We start from the raw sequence: 18,795 nt of genomic DNA, 5'->3' as shown, positions 1-18,795 counted from the left end.
AGCGACGGGCGCTGGTCCCAAAGCGGGGCCCGTTCGTGGTGGCGGACCTGAGGGAAGTGCGGGGTTTTGGAAGTGCGAGGGGGACCGTGTAATGTCGGTGCGCTGGACTGAATGCTACCGCTAACCCACAATTCTTTGCGGGCGGGTTTCGGGGGAACTGAGTGGGGTTATTGTACGTGTGTTAGTCTTTATGTATGGATTATGTATGTGTTTTTATTCTGCCTTTTGTGTAACCCTTGTATCGGTATGAGTGTGGCTACCCTTTACGTGTATTTTATGAGTGTTATTGACTACCCTTGTGTGTGCCTTGTACTGATGTCTGTGTGTCCTGCTCCTGAAACAACAAACATGCATGACTAGAGCCTTGTTGCTTTGAGTCATTATAACATGTTGCACTGCTACATTGTAATAGTTACTAAACTGTGTAGCATGTCTGTGCATTAAGAAAAGGAGATTTGTGCTACTGAGCAGTTATTTAATGAATAACCCTCCTTCTAAATGCTATTTCAGGTGCAAAACATGCATGTGTTTTAGATAGATAGATAGATACTTTATTGATCCCCAAGGGGAAATTCAAGAAGAAGAAAAAGTTTTGTTGTGCAGTGAGTGGAGACAGAGCAGTGGCTAATGTGAGAGGCGGTGCAAGTGTTAATAATCAGAACTACTGTAGATCTTCAGGATGTTCAACATGTTTTAAGTACTGTTGCCATCTGTGAACAAATCAGAAGTAAAGTATGTAGTGGCAATTGATTAAGTGAGCAAGTATTTGTTAGCCATTTGCCAGACAGTCTTGTCCATGTACCGTATTTTAAGTCAGGTGCAACTTATCAACATATACATAATTTAACATGTTTTTAAATGTTAGTCAGTATGAATTGACATGAACCCATGGGCAAGACCTGAAGTGCAAACAATGCACATACTCAATGCTCCCACATGATAGCTATAATTCAGTGGGTCTCAAACTTTTCACAATGAGTACCACCTCAGAAAACAACTGGCTCTCCAAGTACCACCATTATGGCCGGCAATTTAATTCCATATTTTACATTGTACATACTGTTTTGCATTGTTTCCTTTTTTCAAATGTAACTTCAGTGATCGCGTGGTTAGGGAGTTTTTTATTATATATATTTTTATATAATTTGAAGTGATTATTTCGTCTTTATGACAAACCATCTCGGAGACTCCCGGAGAACCACTAGAGAGTCCGCGTACCACAGTTTGAGAACCACTGCTCTAGTTAATGTGTGAGAGGGACTTTGCTTGTTGACAGTCTTTGCACTTTGCCCACAATTTAAATTAGGGCCTATTCAGTGCTTGATTTCCAACACCCCTCTCCCTGCAGCGTGCCCTAGTAGTGAGACCCTTTCAAGAGAGTTCCATTATCAGCATCATAGTTGGCCCCACAAGGCTTCCGTTTTCACATTCCATATGTTATCTTAATGCAGAGGAAGTAGATTGGGAACCAAATAGAATGTTCAAGCATTGTTTTTGTTTTTATTGTTGAAAGGGTCTATACCTGGTTGTCCAGGATGCCCTTCAGCTCCTTTGGTTCCATGGGCACCAGGGACTCCTGGATAGCCCTTCTGGCCCTGTTGACCAGGCGTTCCTTGCTGTCCGTCAGACCCTGATGAGCGGAATGGTGAAATGGTCATAGAGAAGAAACTGTAGCTGTGTGTGTGTGTGTGTGTGTGTGTGTGTGTGTGTGTATGCGTGTGTGTCTGTCTGTGTGTGTGAGAGTGAACTGCGTGCAAGTCTGCTAGCGTGTGTTGGCCTGTCAGAGTAGATGTAAACACTAACCCCTGCTGGTCACAGTCTGTAAATGGTGCATACTGTACATCACAGATATGGCAAATGACTAGGCATCTGTCAGCTAATTGATCAGAGGGGTTAGCACATGCTAACCATCTGATGTAAAGATTACGTTTTTGTATTCGCTAACGCACCGCTACATTCAGGGGTTACACTGAGTAAACAGGTAATGGCATTAGGACAACTCCATACCTTTGGCTCCAAAAAAGCCGGGGTCACCTGGTCCTCCTTTCATGCCCCCAATACCGGAGTAGCCAGGGTTGCCTCTGTCTCCCGTTACACCGAGGAGGCCCGGTCCACCTGTGGAGCAAACCAGTGGCAATACATCCTCAGTACAGTTCAACCTTTAAGCAGTTGGAGGGGAGGGGGTGGGGCAACTGGATACAGCCCCCGTATCATGTTCAGGTCCGCGTGCCCACAGAGACCCAAGTTGGAGTCGGCCCAGGGCACCTCCAAATCCCAGCCCAAAAAGACGTCAAGAAGTCCTGTGTGGTCCTTTTTCCCACTGTAAATGAATGGGTCCCGGGAAGGGGTAGGCTACATATTTTACACTGTTGCATGCTCTTATCTTTATGTACATTTTAGTTGATGGTACGATTTTGAACAGCGCGTTGCAAAATTACCCAACTGTAAGTAACTGCTTAATTAGCCAAGATTTTCATCGAAGTGAGAGTGGACCTTTAAGGACCATAAGGTTATGCCTTTGTGAATAACTGTGACCTTCAGGCCTGAGATATACTTGCTTTTTGACTAAAACGTTTGCATACGTTTGCATACAAAAGCGGCTGCGTTGAGAACAAAACCTTGTTTCAGTACTACGCGGGCACTACACAAGTGTGTGGAGTGTGTCTCCAATTGAGGGCAGACCACAGAATTCAGTAACAAATAAAGCTGGCCTTGCATGCTCATGTACAGTTATGTACTGCACTATATACAGTATATATATATATATACGCCCCTAACATTCATGTGAATATTGCATCTCCTGTACGCGTCACACTCATTTTTGAGGATGTGCATGGCCAACGCACCAAACGGACGCTGGATATGCGTGGCAGCCATGATGTTAAAAGCATGCATATCCCAGGCCTCTAATTACTTACCTGAATAACCTGGCAGCCCTGGTTCACCCCGACGCCCAGTAGGTCCAGGGAGATCAATTGTAGGACCCAATTCACCTAAACAATACACACACACACACACACACACACACACAGACACACACAAGTGATGTTCTAGAACCATACCATAGGTTTACTATACCCTATATTTAATTTCAAGTAATTACTTCCCGATAATTTTTTCTGTATATCTACCTTTGATACCCTTGATTCCGGATTCTCCTGATCGCCCATAGGCACCAATCCCGCCTTTCTCCCCCTGTCAGTCAATGACATAACCAGCCTATCATTTACTTCCACACCCAAATAGGACAGGACAGGACAACCAAGAAGGCACAGCAAGCATTCTTACTCTATAGCCTGGCATCCCAGGGAATCCTCCAATTCCTGTTGGTCCAGTGGGGCCTGGCATCCCCTTCTGGCCAGGCCACCCCGGATTTCCCGGATCTCCCTTCTCACCCTTCTTATCGCTGGGCTCTCCAGGGTAGCCATCATGGCCCGAGGAACCTGGAAACCCTGGGAGGCCTTTGGGCCCTGGGACACACACAAGACCAACCATGGCAAGTCAGTGAATGGGCTGTATATGGACTGGCACAGCAAATGCGCGGAAATAGGAGGAACTTGTTAATTACAACAAAGCAGACCTCAGTATACACCACAAATCAGCCAACACACTTTTTTTTTAACAACATAACAACAACAACATACTTTTTAACTTAATTTCACTGAGCGTCTGCAAGAATCTTTTCGGACACAGACACACTTTACACTAAAACAGTAAACTGAGTAGATTGTGAGGATATGCCGTTGGTAGAAGATAAATAACAACAGCAGACTGAAGGTACAGACGAGGTTCTGCAACCTGCGTGGATAGACTCACCTCTGGGCCCAGGGAAGCCGAACACCCCTGGCGTGCCGTGGTCCCCCTTGGCCCCCTTCATCTCCTTCATGGCCTTCTTCACTACTTCATCCATGCGGAACTCTCCTGGTTTGCCGGGTATTCCTCTATCCCCTTCAACATGGACAAAGAAGAGGCTAAGACTGAGACTGGGCCTACTAGAGACGTTCACACACTGTATACTAAGCTAAACCTACTGTGTCCTAGGAGTAGCAATGATCTTGTGTGCCAAGCCATGCTTTTTGTGGGTTCTAGCAAATTACAAAGCCAAAATGTCAATTCTATAGCCTAATTCTACAGACAGTCAATCATATAGCCTTCTTGCTTGTCTATGCATCTCATGCTAAGTTAAACATTCATCCTACTCTATTTACTTCATTTTCTCACTCAGCATCTGTCAAATGTGACCAGAGATGGTTGTCTAAAAAACCCTGGACAGTTCAATGCAAAATGTGGAGTGATTACTGAAAGGTGACTGAGATGTCCTGAGATATTAGCATTCATTGAATGCCTCTTGTCCAATCAGAAATGAATAAATTGTTTGACCAGACCTAACTGTTGTGTAACTGCCACAGTCTCTGTATCTCTCTCTCTCTCTCTCTCTCATTCCTGATCTCTCTGTCTACCTGTATTCCACCTTTCCTCTTTCCTTCACACACACATAGGGAAGGTGTGAATAGAATGGTTTAAACAGGTCAGCTGCCTGTGGCTTACGCACACTCATTGCTCATTGGCTCCTAGTTTTTTTGCTTATACTTTGTTCGGAACATCCACTCATTCACTACATAGTTTACCGTGTAGTTAATATCTAAATGGTGGGTTATTCACTACACATACACTTCACTACACACTACACGTTATTCACTTCACATTATCATTCACCACATAGAGCATTATCTAGGGAATAACCACGGTTATTCCCTAGATAATGCTCTATGTGGTGAATGAGTCAAGGTTCCTTAATGCAGGTGATGAGGTTGAGACTCACCCTTTAGACCAGGTCTGCCCTTGCCACCTTTGTGGCCTGGTTCTCCATAAAGCCCAGGCTCTCCAGGATGCCCAGCAAAGCCCTTAATTCCGCTCACCCCTGGCATGCCAGTGAAGCCTGGCATACCTGGAGAACCTTGGTAACCTGAGAAAAAGAACCAACTGGACGTTGATACATGGCACAAATGTTGAGCCCAAATGCAAGTGAATGTAAAAATGCTTACAATTACTGACATTCAAATGTTGCCAACTTTAATTAAACACAGTGTCCATACATAAAATCTTCAGTGAAATCTTCACATAGACATACTGGGACTGACCAACCTTTCAAACCAACAACACCGATATGTCCCGGTGGTCCCGGATTTCCGAGATCCCCCAGTGATCCTGAACTTCCGGGGTTCCCATCACTGCCAGGATCACCAGGAAACCCCTTCATGCCGAAGGGCCCTGGGACTCCAGGGTCACCGTCGCTTCCCCGGTCTCCAGGAAAGCCTGCCATAGACAGCACAGTTACACTCCATTAAAAGTCCATTAAAAAGCAATGGGCTGAAAGCTTTCAATTCTTTTTTTTTTTGCTAGTCAAATCCTTTTAGGGGCATTCAGTCTTAAGGGCTTTTCACATGAGAAGGGACACCCGCTAGTATTCAATTCATTTTCAATGAGAAGCGGACGGGCAAAGCAGGCAAGTGGGCGATTTCAGTGGCGGTACGGCGGGCAGACGCAGTCCCGACATCAGCCCCGCCCGCATCGCTTTTGAGCTGGCGGTGCGGGTTCTACAGTTTAGGGTTGTCTTTCAGATGACAGATGGGGCAGCAGGGTGCAGGGTAGAAAACAGAGACCTTACACCTGACATGAACTCACCTGGCTGTCCCAAGGTTCCGGGAGGTCCTGGAATACCAGCTTTCCCAGGCTGTCCAGGAAACCCGATCTTTCCTGCCGGGCCAGGGCGACCTCTTTCTCCTTCTGCTCCATAAGGCCCATAATCACCCTTAACGCCAATCATGCCAGGCATCCCAGCCATTCCTATGTGGGGGAAATACAATGACAAACAATGCAATGGCCACACAATCACATTTTATATATTAAAAAAATTTTAGAACAAAAACTAAAAAATTCAAGCATATAAAAGACTAAATAAGTATTCGCAAAAATACTTTTTTGCAATTAAAAAAATATTTATATCTTTTGTATTTATGATGTTTCTTTGTTTTTTTTTAGTGGTTGTATTGCTCCCTGCCAACTGTCCACCAATGATCCACCTTCACATTCAGAGCCCCGAAGGCATTAAACTGAACAAATGGCCACAAGTCCCACCTTGGTATCCCCGGGTGCCAGGCGATCCTGGTAATCCAGGCTCTCCCAGATGCCCAGCAGGTCCAGGCTCACCAGGGGGTCCGGTGGAAGCGTCTAACACGTCACCGTGGGCTCCCTTCGCACCTGGTTCACCGTCCCGGCCGTTGAAGCCGGGCAGCCCAGGTGATCCGGGGGACCCTTTGAAACCAGGTGTACCCAGGTCACCGCGTGGACCGGTGAAGCCTAGAGGAAGAGAAATGGCATCAGTGGCCACACTGAAAAGAACACTCGCAACGTATACTGGATATATCCATGGAACATACTGTAGACTTACGGCCAATATGACAATCAGACATACTATATAGATCAGGGCCCAAATATTCCCCATCAAGGGCCAAGAATGAGGGTGGAGGGCCGCAGGCCAAAACTACATGTTCAAGTCGTGGACAATTAAAAGTAATGTATTGCATATTTGTGCAAAATTAACATTCTATAAAAGGTAGACTAATTTTTAAGAAACAAAATACACTAATTTTACTGTGCTTCTCTTTGCACTGTGTTTACAGTACTTTATTGATATCATGAAATTATTGAACATCCATATGGCTGTTTTAAGGAGTAGAATATACGGTCTATCTGAAGCAATCAAAATCTTTGAATAAAAGCATATGGAGCAATTCTATGTCTTGGAAAAAAAAGTTATTTGCATCAATATGAATGAATTATTAATATAGAACACAGCATGCCCCTATGGGACAAATTGACACATTCTTCAGAACAATCTTTTTTTTATCCAGGAATGGAGACTTTTTTACATGGGCCCATACTGTTTCAAACTTTTTGTGAAACACAATGTGTTTCAATAAATGTGAATTTGAACACAAATTAAGCTTCTCCTCAGCCCTCCTCACTCTGGTCATCATCATGACAATGGATCTGCGCTGACAGAAGCTCAATAGCGCCCCCATATCGCCCCATCTAAAACAATGCAAAACTGTGGCCAGATAGTGAACTGCAACCAGTCTTTCAGCTAATAGAATATTTTGACAGAAGGAAATTCTGACCAGAGTGCGGGCCAAAAAAAAAATCGAGTGCAGCCCCAAATTGGGCAGCCCTGATATAGATCTTTTCTCTAAGTCCTTCAATCGTTCAATCCTCCTACATTTCCTCCTACATTTCCACATTTCACAATCTAACCAAAAACTGTGATAGACACAGTGAAAAATTAGTTCCATTTGTCATCATAATTCGTAATACAAGTCATAATATGTTGTTTGTCTTTGTGTTGTAGTTGTCTTTCCAACAGTGTCTACAGGTAGCCTGGAGATTCCAGACCCAAATCCGAAAGATTAAGGGTATGGCCATGAATAATGTAATGGCCCAACTTGAGGGGCGTCATCAAGCATGCATTTGAAAATCTCACTGCACGCAATTGTATAACACTATACAACCAATGTTTACTGACTGATTCCGGACTTCGACTGTCCGGACTGTCATCTGTTTAGCTGGCCTCTGGGCCGCCTATATCAGATACACCGATGTGATTGGTGCCCCACAATACAAGGGACATAAGTAATGAGCATCATTACTCATTGCCAGAGTGACTCGCTGAGCAAATTCAAATTGTGCTCCTTCACGAACTCTGGATTTTCAGGGTAGTCTACAGGAGCATCCTCATGTTTTTTACACATACAGTAAGTACATGTACTCTGTACTCTTGCATTCTGTGTGTCTGTCTAGATATGACGTACCGCTCGGTCCAGGGGGTCCACCACGACCAGGATCTCCACGTTCTCCTTTGAACCCCGACTCGCCGGATAGCCCTGCAAATCCTTTGAGCCCTGGAAATCCTGTAGCAAAAAAGACAAGAACATTCAATACAGTTTGCACACGAGACAAGATGCATTTAAAGAAACAAGAAATTTATGGCAAAAGCTGATTCTTAGCAAACACAAGCAATCAAACATAAAAAGGAAAAAGAAAACATCTTCATTGTCATCATCTTCAAATGTTGGCTTTATTATGCTATGTTGCATTTTTAAATCATAAACTTTACAAAATAGAAAACATAAAACTGTAACTCTAGCATGTGCCCAGTCGTTGGCATGCACCTGTCTAATTTCATGGCCTTACCTGGAACACCGTCCAGCCCAGGGAGACCATGGAGTCCTGGCTCACCAGGGGGTCCCGGCACTGCGTCACATTCCCCTGGTCATAAAACAAACACAATACTTAGAAGATATTCATGTTTGATATGCCTTGGCCACACTGGGATGGACTGGACTGTCCACTTTGGGAAAACAAAAACAGCAAGGAGTGACCAAACAGTGAGAGCCCAACACAGTTCCTCATCTTAGCACAGATGGGAGTGAGGTAATGCAAGATCAATCATGGCATCTCCGCCATTACAATCAGTGCGAATTGAAAAGCGAGCAACAAAAGCACTGAGACGTGCAGAGGTGGGTGAGTTATTTAAGCACCAAAATCAACAAAAAGTTAAGTTGAAGTGATGTTACCCTTGCCACTGGAAACTGTGAATGAGGAGGATAATGCAAGAAGGTTTTTATTTAATAAATAAAGTTGCTGTTTTTCAGCTACCTTCTTTATACACCAGTCCTCGTTCTCCAACTTGAATACAGCCTCCTTTCAAAAGCACACAAGATAGATAGATAGATGCATTCATCACAAATGATAGAGAGAGGCAAGGGTTTGATCTCAAACACACCTTTGTGACAACACTGTTAAAAGGAAGTACAGTTGCAAATAGTACCCTACTACACTAAAGTCAAGTCAAAACTGTCATCTACAGCAGAGTATCCATGAATGTTACATACTTCAAACTAGTATCATATCGGTATAACCAATAGCATTTGTAATATTCTTGCACTTATACACTCTTAGAGTCTGACTTTTATTATAAACTGTGAGGTCAGGTGAGGTGAGCCAACTCTTTTAACCCAACGGGTACCAAATGTTTCTCTATATTTACTAGTCTTATACTGTACTGTGGGCCAGTGAGATTAGGCTGGGAGAAAAGTGTCAATAATACATTCTGAAACTTGAATGTATTTTTTTAGATCTTTGTTTTTAATCTATGATGCATGTTCCCATGAAAAATATATGATGAGGTCAAGTATGGCAACCCTCATCTTTCCCTTTCATGTTTACATGATAACATTTGGAGGACTATTATATCATTTAAACTTCATAGGATTTTGAAAATGGCAGTGGCATATTCAGTGTACCTAGACTTGCAGCAAGATAAGCTGCTGTCTACATTGTGCATCCTCACAATAATTATATTCATAACTTAATACTATTGCAACTCTCTCAAAAGGGGTTATTTGTCTTTTAACAGTGTGGTTTGAGGGAAGCAAATGGACTACTGAATGACACAATGAGAGAGACAGTCTGAAAGATGAGAATTGGGAACTACCAGAGATGAGGAAAAACGGGACAGGAGGGACAGTGGAACAGGTCAAATATATCCAAGTGAATGAATCCATGAGCAGAAACAGGAGAAACAGGAACAAATGTGTGTCAAAAAATGAACACGAACCTGGCGTTCCAGCGGGACCGGGCATTCCACCGTGTCCTCGGATTCCGGGGTCGCCTGGCAGACCCCTCTCGCCTTTGGTGGCGCTTAACGCCCGACCAGCCTCTCCCTGCAGGCCAGAAAGACCACGCAGGCCCGGCCGGCCGCTGTAGCCTGGATCTCCAGGGTCACCCACTAAGGCCTCGCCCTGGGGGTGAGCACAAGAACACCGTGTCACTGCATCTCCAACTGAAAAACTACACTGCACTGTTCAGGGTTAGGGGCATACAGCTGGGGTTACTGTTATGGTTCAAAACAACGTCCCAAATGTCACAATAATAATATCAAATAATAAATCATATATCTGTATTTGGAGTCAACTGATGACTTAAAACAAGGTGTATGGCATCTCCAAAACTTTTTGATGCTCAATCATGTTGAACCTTACAACATTCTAGACAGCACCTTATATTTTTGCAGCTTTAGGTATTCTATTCCTTACGATCCGTACAAGGGAGAGGGTAGATGTGCCAGTCTGGAGTTGAGGTAGCAAGGCAGACTTGCTGATTCGGTATTGATTGTTTTGTAATGGTATTCATTTTCATAAATTGTCTTTTGGTTGACGCTGTTATCCAGAACAACTTACAGTGAGCTTACTATAGGGGCATCCCCCTGAAGCAACTGAGGGTTAGGTGCCTTGCTCAAATGCACAATGGGATCGAACACAAGACTGTCCTGGTTGGTAGTGTAATTTTGAGAGAGTCCGAATGCACGCTGGGTGGTGAATCTTTGTGTGGTGCTGAGCTGACCCAGGGGAGATAGGGTACTGCTCCGGGTGGGTACTAATGGCTGCTAGCACTCTTTCCTGGTCACCACTCACTGGTCCCAATGGCTCCATGTGAGTGTGCCCCCATGACTTAAATTTACTGACCACAGTCAAGTCTAATGTTAACTTGGGTTGCCAAATTTGAAGTCAACCACTGTCCTGTGATGTAAAAATGAAAGTTCTGTGGATTGTTTGCTAAAAGAGTGAGCTTCGCCCAGCATCAGCATATGCTCTGTCCCTCCGAAACAGACCATCCGAGGTTCCTTTTTGGAAGCTTAGTATCGACAAAGTCCTTTAGGCAAGTCCCCCCACACGGCGGCCATCTTGCAACGCATTTGGAGCAGTTATTGGGCAGCTAATTTCCTATTCAAGTGAATGGGAGTGAATATATAAAGAAACTACTGACATATTGGTGCTACAAACTACCCCCATGCATTTCCATGGAGGATTCTTTGAGTGCTGTGTCTCCTCATTAGAAAGTCTCTGGCTTAGATCCCTGACCACTAGACAACTACCACCACTCACTGGAAGGCCATGGAGTCCAGCAGTGCCGGGGATCCCATTGATCCCGTTGAGACCCTGTGGTCCCGGGGTCCCTGGTCGTCCTGGGTCTCCTACATCCCCTGGCAATCCTGTGGAGGACACACAGCACACATTCATGTCTGTGTCATAACCTTGTCCACACAATGGCATTATTGGTCATGGCATCCAAGGCCAATCTCTTGTTCTTCACATATCTCCTCTAATGATCGCCTACATTTTACAGATCTCAGATCAGATCAGCTCTCCAGAAAGTGCCAGCCATCTCCTTAAACATTTACCAACCACGACAAGAGACACATTTGTTTTTTGTGACATAAAGGTGGTGTGTCAAACCTTTTTGAGTCGCAACTGTGGTTTCTCCTTTTCTTCCCTTGGGTCCTGGTATGCCATCACGACCCGGAAAACCCTAATGGAAAAGAAGGAGGAAAGGGAGAGAAATATAGAGAGAGGGAGAGAGAGATTGCACACTGTTTTTTTTTGTACACATAAATAACACTCTGATATCCAGATTGGTGTATGAATGCACTATGGGAGAGACAGGAATGAGAATAAGCAGAGCTGCTTACAGGCATGCCAGGTATACCAGGCAGACCTGGGTCCCCTTGGTCACCCAGTTGACCGAACTCTCCCTGCATGCCAAAGCTCCCTATGCTACCGGCGGGACCCGGTGGGCCGGCAGGGGAATTCACCGTGTCACACACGCAGTCACCATGGTCTCCTGAACTCGGGAATATAGGCGCGCACACACACACACACACACACACACACACACACACACACACACACACACACACACACACAGGTAAACCAGTGAACAAGAAGTGGTATAAATAGGACCGAGCTATAGCACAGACAGTAGCTACCACAAATACTGTACGTTTCTGATGAGGGCCAAAAAGGACAACAGACACACCTGTCTCTCCTCTCCGTCCAGCTGAGCCTGGTCTTCCGCCCGGGCCTGCTGCTCCTTTAAGATGCTCTCTCCCTAAACAGACATACCGTTTTTAGCAGTTCAGTGGAAAGATCTACATGTCCCACATGCACGGCACATCTCTGAACTAACACAGGAGACGGTCAGAGAGATGAGGAGTGCTATCTGATGACTATAGATAGAGCTGTTCTCTGGTACGCCATGAACTCACATGATCCTTGGGGTCCAGGAAATCCCATGTCACCGTCGAGGCCGTTGAGTCCGGGGGGACCCGGCTGGGTGGCGGGGGTTCCTGCCTCCCCCTCGGAACCCTTCTGGCCTTTCGAGCCCTTATCACCAAACATGCCAAAAAAGTCCACTGTGTGATGGTGATCGAGAGAAGAAGAAGAAGAAGAAGAAGAAGAAGAAGAAGAAGAAGAGAGTGTGAAGAGAGAAGAAGAGAGAGTGAGACAGAGAGGAGTTCATCATATTTATTTCAACTCTCATCAAAGCTAGTTATACAGTTGCCTTTTCAGAAGGAATTTAGATAAACAGAATATGTTCCTCACATCCTTGTTGTTCAGAAGCTGGAGATCCAGGGAGCCCAGGCAGGCCTTTCTCCCCCTGAGGTCCTATCTCTCCCTGGGTCCCAAGCTCTCCCTCCGGGCCCATCGGTCCAACTGCAGACACCAGAGACAGAGAGGACAGGAGAGGACCAGAGGATGAACATTAGATGGAGATGAGAGAGAGAGAACGAGAGTTACATAAAAATTGGTCCAAGGTCCTTATGTACTTATTGCTTTGCAGTCTGAAGTTATGGAAATGCAAATAATGTAGGCCTATAGTGGCTAGTTCTGTCCAGTGAAGTGACATCAACCAGACAAATATGTATTGCTCAACAACCCATGGATGGGTCAGAATATATAAATGTAGTTGGATAAGAGCTGACATAACAGCATCATCAACAGCTTCATTATAGAGATCAAGTCTTCTGTCTCACCTCCTCGCGGTCCAGTGCCACTGTAGATGAGCAAACCAGCTTCTCCTCTCACACCCTACACACGCACACACACACGCACACACGCACACACACACACACCACATAAACACATAACAAGTTTAGAGTGAAAGTATATTTAATTTTTAGTTATAGACATTTTCATTGGGATAATTCCTTTATATTCTGCCTATATGATGTCTGGAAATGTCATGTGACATTGGCATTACATGGACATTTAAAGCATCAGTCCTAAAGGCCTTCGCAACAGGACATGTCCTGTTACCAAACACGTCTCTTTCATCAGTACATTACATTGATTGGATGGTAAATGTTGACATCTAGGTAAACAAACCTTCAGCCCTGGTCTTCCGGGAGATCCTGGATATCCGTAGTCACCCTAGATGGTAAAATCAAGCAAGGATATATCATATCATTGTCTTTCACAATCTCTTTGGCAATCAAGGCATCAGTGCCAGAATATGTAATTATAGGTGGGATTACATGGACACTTTTAATTGGAATAATGGCTCAACTAGAATATAAATGACACATATAAACACCTTGAACATCAGGTTAGATTTTGATGCATGAGTCAACTTAAATATGGTTTATTTGATCAGTGCATATTCTTATAGCTTTCCATGATAGTCCAGGGTACCTCAGCAAATGACACTACGGAGAACCAATGATGTGTTGTTACTGCTTTACTGATACATCCCATGACACATCACAATCAATTCCAGAAATGATCTAGCTTCATACCTTTTCTAAATCATACTAAGCAGTAACCACAAATACACTAAATATTGAATCACAGACACACACACACACACACACACACGCACACACACACGAACACACACACACACACACACACACACGAACACACATAGAGAGAGAGAGAGAGAGAGAGAGAGAGAGAGAGAGAGAGAGAGAGAGAGAGAGAGAGAGAGAGAAACATACCGGCAGTCCTTTTTGTCCATTCAAACCAGGTAACCCCTGAAAAAAATAGCAAGATATGGCTGTGAGTTCATCTCAGGTCTCACTAAAGCACAGCCACACTATCTGACATTCCTTAATCACTCAGCTTAGACTCTAAGGACTTCACATTCATCTCCATCAGTTGGTGAGAGTACCGTCAGTGGACACACTGAGTGGACACACAATGACCCTTCAGGGCCATGCCCCGTGGAACAACATGTTTTCAGTGTTTACCCGTTGTCCTGGCATCCCCATAATACCGTCTTCTCCTTTGTTGTCAGCCTAGAATACAATACGTGGCAAAGTCAGGGGCTAAGTCTGGCGTCAGGTGATGCTTCAAATGATTCAAACAATCTCTGTTGGTTAAAAAATATCCTGAAATGTATATCTGAAATCTCCTTCTGCTCATAGTGTACTTACCATGTCTCCGCGCTCTCCTTTGATCCCTCTAAAGTCCTGGGGATGGACAAAGAGTCAGTGTTTTGGGGACAAAACAAGGTAGAAAATAGACCTAAATGCTTTTACTGTGTGGTGCGGAAGACTTGCTTGAGATATCAGATTCTAGAACTGGCTTGCATTTGAACACACACACACACATACACACGCACGCGCATGCACGCACGCACGCACGCACGCACGCACGCACGCACGCCACACACACACACACACACACACACACACACACACACACACACAGAAAAAATATATACAGTACAATAAATCTGATCATTAACCACCATCTGACCATTAATCATTAACCACCAGAAGACAATCCACTGGGATTGTGTCTTCCTCATAAGCCATGGTAAAAAAAAACATTATTTCAATTTCAAAACTTCAAAATCAATATCAAAATCAGTTACAGTTACAAACACTATGTGTTACAGAAACACGTCTGTGTGGTCTCTAGACTCACTGTTGGAGATTTCTGGCCGATGTGTTGATAAGTGACGTTTCCTGGAGGCCCTGGCTCACCAGTGTCACCCTGTGGAGAAAGCAGGACATTACAGTGAGGCCCATGTCCACTGAGTCAAAGCAACCACATGCAATGGCACTGTGGGAACACGGGTAAGTAAGAACTCAAATGGCCCAAATTTAAAATGCAGGCAAAATGCAAAGTCTTGATTTTGTCTAATTATTAAATTTGCTTTAGTTAGACCATCATTAAAATAGAGCCAAAAGTTATCCTTTGAACATAGTGAAGCAGTTGATCACACCTGCTTGTCTGTAATGTGATAAAATGGTTCATCACATCTGTTCTGCTTGTCTGTGATGTCATAAAATGGTTGATCACACCTGTTTTGCTTGTCTGTGATATCATAAAATGGTTGATCACACCTGTTCTACTTGTCTGTGATGTCATAAAATGGTTGATCACACCTGTTCTGCTTGTCTGTGTCATAAAATGGTTGATCACACCTGTTCTACTTGTCTGTGATGTCATAAAATGGTTGATCACACCTGTTCTACTTGTCTGTGATGTCATAAAATGGTTGATCACACCTGTTCTGCTTGTCTGTGATGTCATAAAATGGTTGATCACACCTGTTCTGCTTGTCTGTGATGTCATAAAATGGTTGTATTTCACTCACCACGTCTCCTTTCTCCCCCTTGATCACTTGGGTCATTGTGCCCTAATGAGAGAAAACAGCAGCACATCATCAGCACATCATACGACGGATAAGGCCATATTGCAGTAGCATGGAGAACTGCAAACCCAGCAGAGCGCTCCTCAAATGTAGCTTCGATGTTCAGCGTGAATATAGTGCATTTGAGTGCTTATGATTGCTGGCACAGGGTTTAGTTATGAAGACATACAAAGCTGAGGATTCATTACGTAAGGATGGTCAGAGGCTCTTTTTTTTACCTTTTCGCCTTTGGGTCCAGGTAAACCAGGTGGCCCCTGTAATAAATGATCAAAACAACCACAGATGAGAACAAAAAAGAGTTGCAGAAATGAGTTGAGCCGTTCAGGTGGGATGACATTTACAAGAGTTTGCATGGGAGAATATTTCTGACTTAAGTACTTGAACCAAAGTCCTCTTAGGCAAGTCCCTCCACTCAGCGGCCATATTGCAATGCTTTTTGGGCACTTATCGGGCATCTATTTTCGGAGGCTTCATTACACCAACCTTGCTCCAGCGGCGAGATCAAAAATTCATGATTGGCACGTCTTCACAACACACCATATGATTGGCTCAATGTATTTACATCACACCACATGATTGGCTCAATGTATTCACATGTTGACATTTTACCACGGAAGGGGTGGGATATGTGTAGACAACTGGCATATTGGCGTTACAAACTAACCCCATGCATTGGAGGATTTTTTGAGTGCTGTGTCTCCTCATTAGAAAGTCTCTGCTTGAACTATTTAATTATCAATATTATATCTGCAACATGTGACTCATTCCTCACAACCTATTACTGTCACATGCCTCCCGACAATTGTGACCGCGTGGCAATCACGCACATCTTTGCCGTGCACAATTGAGCACGGAGAAGCATACCACTTCCTTAAGACCAACTCGCCATGCTTAACCTCACATCTCACACCTGAAGCACTGAGTGTGGCCACTAGGGGGCTCCATTGGATTGTGTTTCCATAGCGTAGAAAGTGTCCTATATCTTCCAACATGACTGAGAGACTGAGAGAGTTTATAAGAGATAATCTGTAGCCTTATGTATCTGTACATTTACAAGTGTCTGTCTGTCTTTGGAAAGACATATTTACCTGTGGCCCAATCATACCACTGGGTCCCCTCCAACCCGGGTTACCAATTCCTCCCTGTAGTAGAGAGAGAGAGAGATCGAAGAGAAGAGAAGAGAAGAGAAGAGAAGAGAAGAGAAGAGAAGGGAGGAGCATAGAAAAGAAGAGAAGAGAAGAGAAGAGAAGAGAAGGGAGGAGCATAGAAAAGAAGAGAAGAGAAGAGAAGAGAAGAGAAGGGAGGAGCATAGAAGAGAAGAGAAGAGAAGAGAAGAGAAGAGAAGGGAGGAGCATAGAAAAGAAGAGAAGAGAAGAGAAGAGAAGAGAAGAGAAGGGAGGAGCATAGAAAAGAAGAGAAGAGAAGAGAAGAGAAGAGAAGAGAAGAGAAGAGAAGAGAAGAGAATAAAAGAGGAGAGAAGGTTTAGGAAACTGTAGGCACTGGGTGCATGTGTATTAAAGTAGCAGGGTGATGGTCCAGGAACACATAAGAGAATCAAACTTACGGGATATCCAGGAGCGCCTGGAAAGCCTGCCTCTCCCTAACACACACACACACAGGAGAGAGGACAGTGAGAATACATGCAGAGTTTGAGTCTCCTCTCCGTATGACGTATGGCCTTGCTCTTCTCCTCACAAACTCACACACACACACACACACACACACACACACACACACACACACGCACACACACACACACACACACACACACACACACATACACACACACACACACACATACACACCTGGAATCTCCTCATGAAGATGTGCAGGTCCAAATCATCTCCTTTCTCTCCTTTCCGACCTGGTTGACCCTGGAGAGAAGCAATGGAGGAGCAATTGAGGCAGAGAGGAGGTAAAAAAGAGGAGGATGGAGAGAGGGATGGAGAGAGAGATGGAGAGAGGGATGGAGAGAGGGATGGAGAGGATGAGATTAGGATTTCTAACAAACACCGCTGAAATTAGTAATTAGTTATTAAGTAAGCTTTAGTTAGACTTTAGACTTTGCACTTTGCCCAGCACATAAATTAGGCTGCTAGAACTTGTTTCTCTACAGCCTGTCTGCAACAGGGCTGAAATACAGATTGGCACATACATTGTATCCTGGTCTGCCCGGGGTGCCTGGGTTCCCAGGGAACCCTGCGTCTCCTCTGGTCCCGTTGCAGCCATCTGCCCCTGGTTTGCCCCGCGGACCTCCTTGTCCTGGGTGACCCTGGACATCAGAGAGGAGATCAGAGGTTAGACATGTTTCAGCAAGTTGCAGGTGTCATTGCCCACTGAGGTGACTGAGCTAGTATGAACACATCCAACAGGCAGGTCTACTGCGTTTGTGATAGTGTGGGTTACTGATGCACTCCAAGTCACAAGGGGAGTGTGTGTGTGTGTGTGTGGGTGGGGTGGGGGGGGTATTGGGTTACTTACTGGAATGCCATTGCCTCCTGAGAAACCTGGAATTCCTGTCATTCCCTGAAGAAAGAGAGAGACACACATTTTATTTATAAGGTCAGGATGATTAAATTGTGTATAAAAACTGCCATACCATAGTAAATATCATACACATTTAATACTGAAATACAGTAGTACTTTTTATCCTTATTTCATTTCAACATATTCTCAGTCTATAACATCATCATCAAAGTCAAAGGAAAAGTTCTTCCATTCATAATACAACTTAGAGAAGTCTTAGACTCTTTAATGCTTAGTATCCACCAGTCACAGGAGACTGTCCCCTCACCACTGATCCTTTAGGGCCCATGGAGCCTGTTCTTCCTTTGTCTCCCCCCTCTCCTTTAGGCCCCTGCAAGCCGGGGTCCCCGTCACGCCCGACTGGACCCTGGGGCCCCTGAGGACCGAGAGGCCCAGGCTGGCCCTGTGATTTAGACAGACACACAGCAATTAAACCACTGTAACAACTTACAGCGAAGGCTAGTGCCGAAATCATTCAGACATACTTGTTGGAAATACAACAAACAGTATTTCTTAAAAAGTTGTCAAAAGTTCTATAAATATGACATGATCAAATTGTTGTATACATGCACACTTACCTGTTTGTGCAAACACACACTATTCTCAAAATCATGGTAAACTGGCCTAGCACTGGTGAAATGATGTCATCATCACAGCAGCAAAGCAATGCAGTATTTACTTACACCAAAGTCCTTTTAGGCAAGTCCC

The 18,795-nt window shown here is 44.4% G+C and overlaps 1 protein-coding gene across 2 annotated transcripts in view; it reads right to left on the bottom strand.

The window, feature by feature from the left end:
• Positions 1 to 18,795, bottom strand: part of col4a2 (collagen, type IV, alpha 2) — a 77,173-nt gene that overhangs the window by 9,299 nt on the left and 49,079 nt on the right. The window contains exons 5-38 of one of the 2 annotated variants that reach the window (XM_042084651.1): positions 18,356 to 18,490; positions 18,043 to 18,087; positions 17,717 to 17,833; positions 17,367 to 17,435; positions 17,126 to 17,161; positions 16,650 to 16,703; positions 15,780 to 15,815; positions 15,505 to 15,546; positions 14,829 to 14,897; positions 14,333 to 14,368; positions 14,147 to 14,194; positions 13,895 to 13,930; positions 13,284 to 13,328; positions 12,932 to 12,986; positions 12,501 to 12,611; positions 12,164 to 12,310; positions 11,935 to 12,006; positions 11,588 to 11,739; positions 11,355 to 11,427; positions 11,004 to 11,110; positions 9,677 to 9,860; positions 8,716 to 8,760; positions 8,251 to 8,325; positions 7,869 to 7,967; positions 6,139 to 6,360; positions 5,686 to 5,847; positions 5,146 to 5,316; positions 4,823 to 4,966; positions 3,817 to 3,948; positions 3,289 to 3,470; positions 3,132 to 3,195; positions 2,919 to 2,993; positions 2,008 to 2,115; positions 1,523 to 1,630 (exon numbers count right to left, since the gene is read on the bottom strand). In XM_042084651.1, the coding sequence (XP_041940585.1) occupies positions 1,523 to 1,630; positions 2,008 to 2,115; positions 2,919 to 2,993; positions 3,132 to 3,195; positions 3,289 to 3,470; positions 3,817 to 3,948; positions 4,823 to 4,966; positions 5,146 to 5,316; positions 5,686 to 5,847; positions 6,139 to 6,360; positions 7,869 to 7,967; positions 8,251 to 8,325; positions 8,716 to 8,760; positions 9,677 to 9,860; positions 11,004 to 11,110; positions 11,355 to 11,427; positions 11,588 to 11,739; positions 11,935 to 12,006; positions 12,164 to 12,310; positions 12,501 to 12,611; positions 12,932 to 12,986; positions 13,284 to 13,328; positions 13,895 to 13,930; positions 14,147 to 14,194; positions 14,333 to 14,368; positions 14,829 to 14,897; positions 15,505 to 15,546; positions 15,780 to 15,815; positions 16,650 to 16,703; positions 17,126 to 17,161; positions 17,367 to 17,435; positions 17,717 to 17,833; positions 18,043 to 18,087; positions 18,356 to 18,490 (3,256 nt within the window). The remainder of the gene's footprint in view (positions 1 to 1,522; positions 1,631 to 2,007; positions 2,116 to 2,918; positions 2,994 to 3,131; positions 3,196 to 3,288; positions 3,471 to 3,816; positions 3,949 to 4,822; positions 4,967 to 5,145; positions 5,317 to 5,685; positions 5,848 to 6,138; positions 6,361 to 7,868; positions 7,968 to 8,250; positions 8,326 to 8,715; positions 8,761 to 9,676; positions 9,861 to 11,003; positions 11,111 to 11,354; positions 11,428 to 11,587; positions 11,740 to 11,934; positions 12,007 to 12,163; positions 12,311 to 12,500; positions 12,612 to 12,931; positions 12,987 to 13,283; positions 13,329 to 13,894; positions 13,931 to 14,146; positions 14,195 to 14,332; positions 14,369 to 14,828; positions 14,898 to 15,504; positions 15,547 to 15,779; positions 15,816 to 16,649; positions 16,704 to 17,125; positions 17,162 to 17,366; positions 17,436 to 17,716; positions 17,834 to 18,042; positions 18,088 to 18,355; positions 18,491 to 18,795) is intronic. The other variant, XM_042084652.1, reaches the window with a different exon arrangement.

This window comes from Alosa sapidissima, chromosome 2, assembly GCF_018492685.1.
Source record: "Alosa sapidissima isolate fAloSap1 chromosome 2, fAloSap1.pri, whole genome shotgun sequence".
Lineage (NCBI taxonomy): Eukaryota > Metazoa > Chordata > Actinopteri > Clupeiformes > Clupeidae > Alosa > Alosa sapidissima.
The sequence above is the reverse complement of the archived record's forward strand: the minus strand, read 5'-3'. Positions and strand labels throughout refer to the sequence as shown.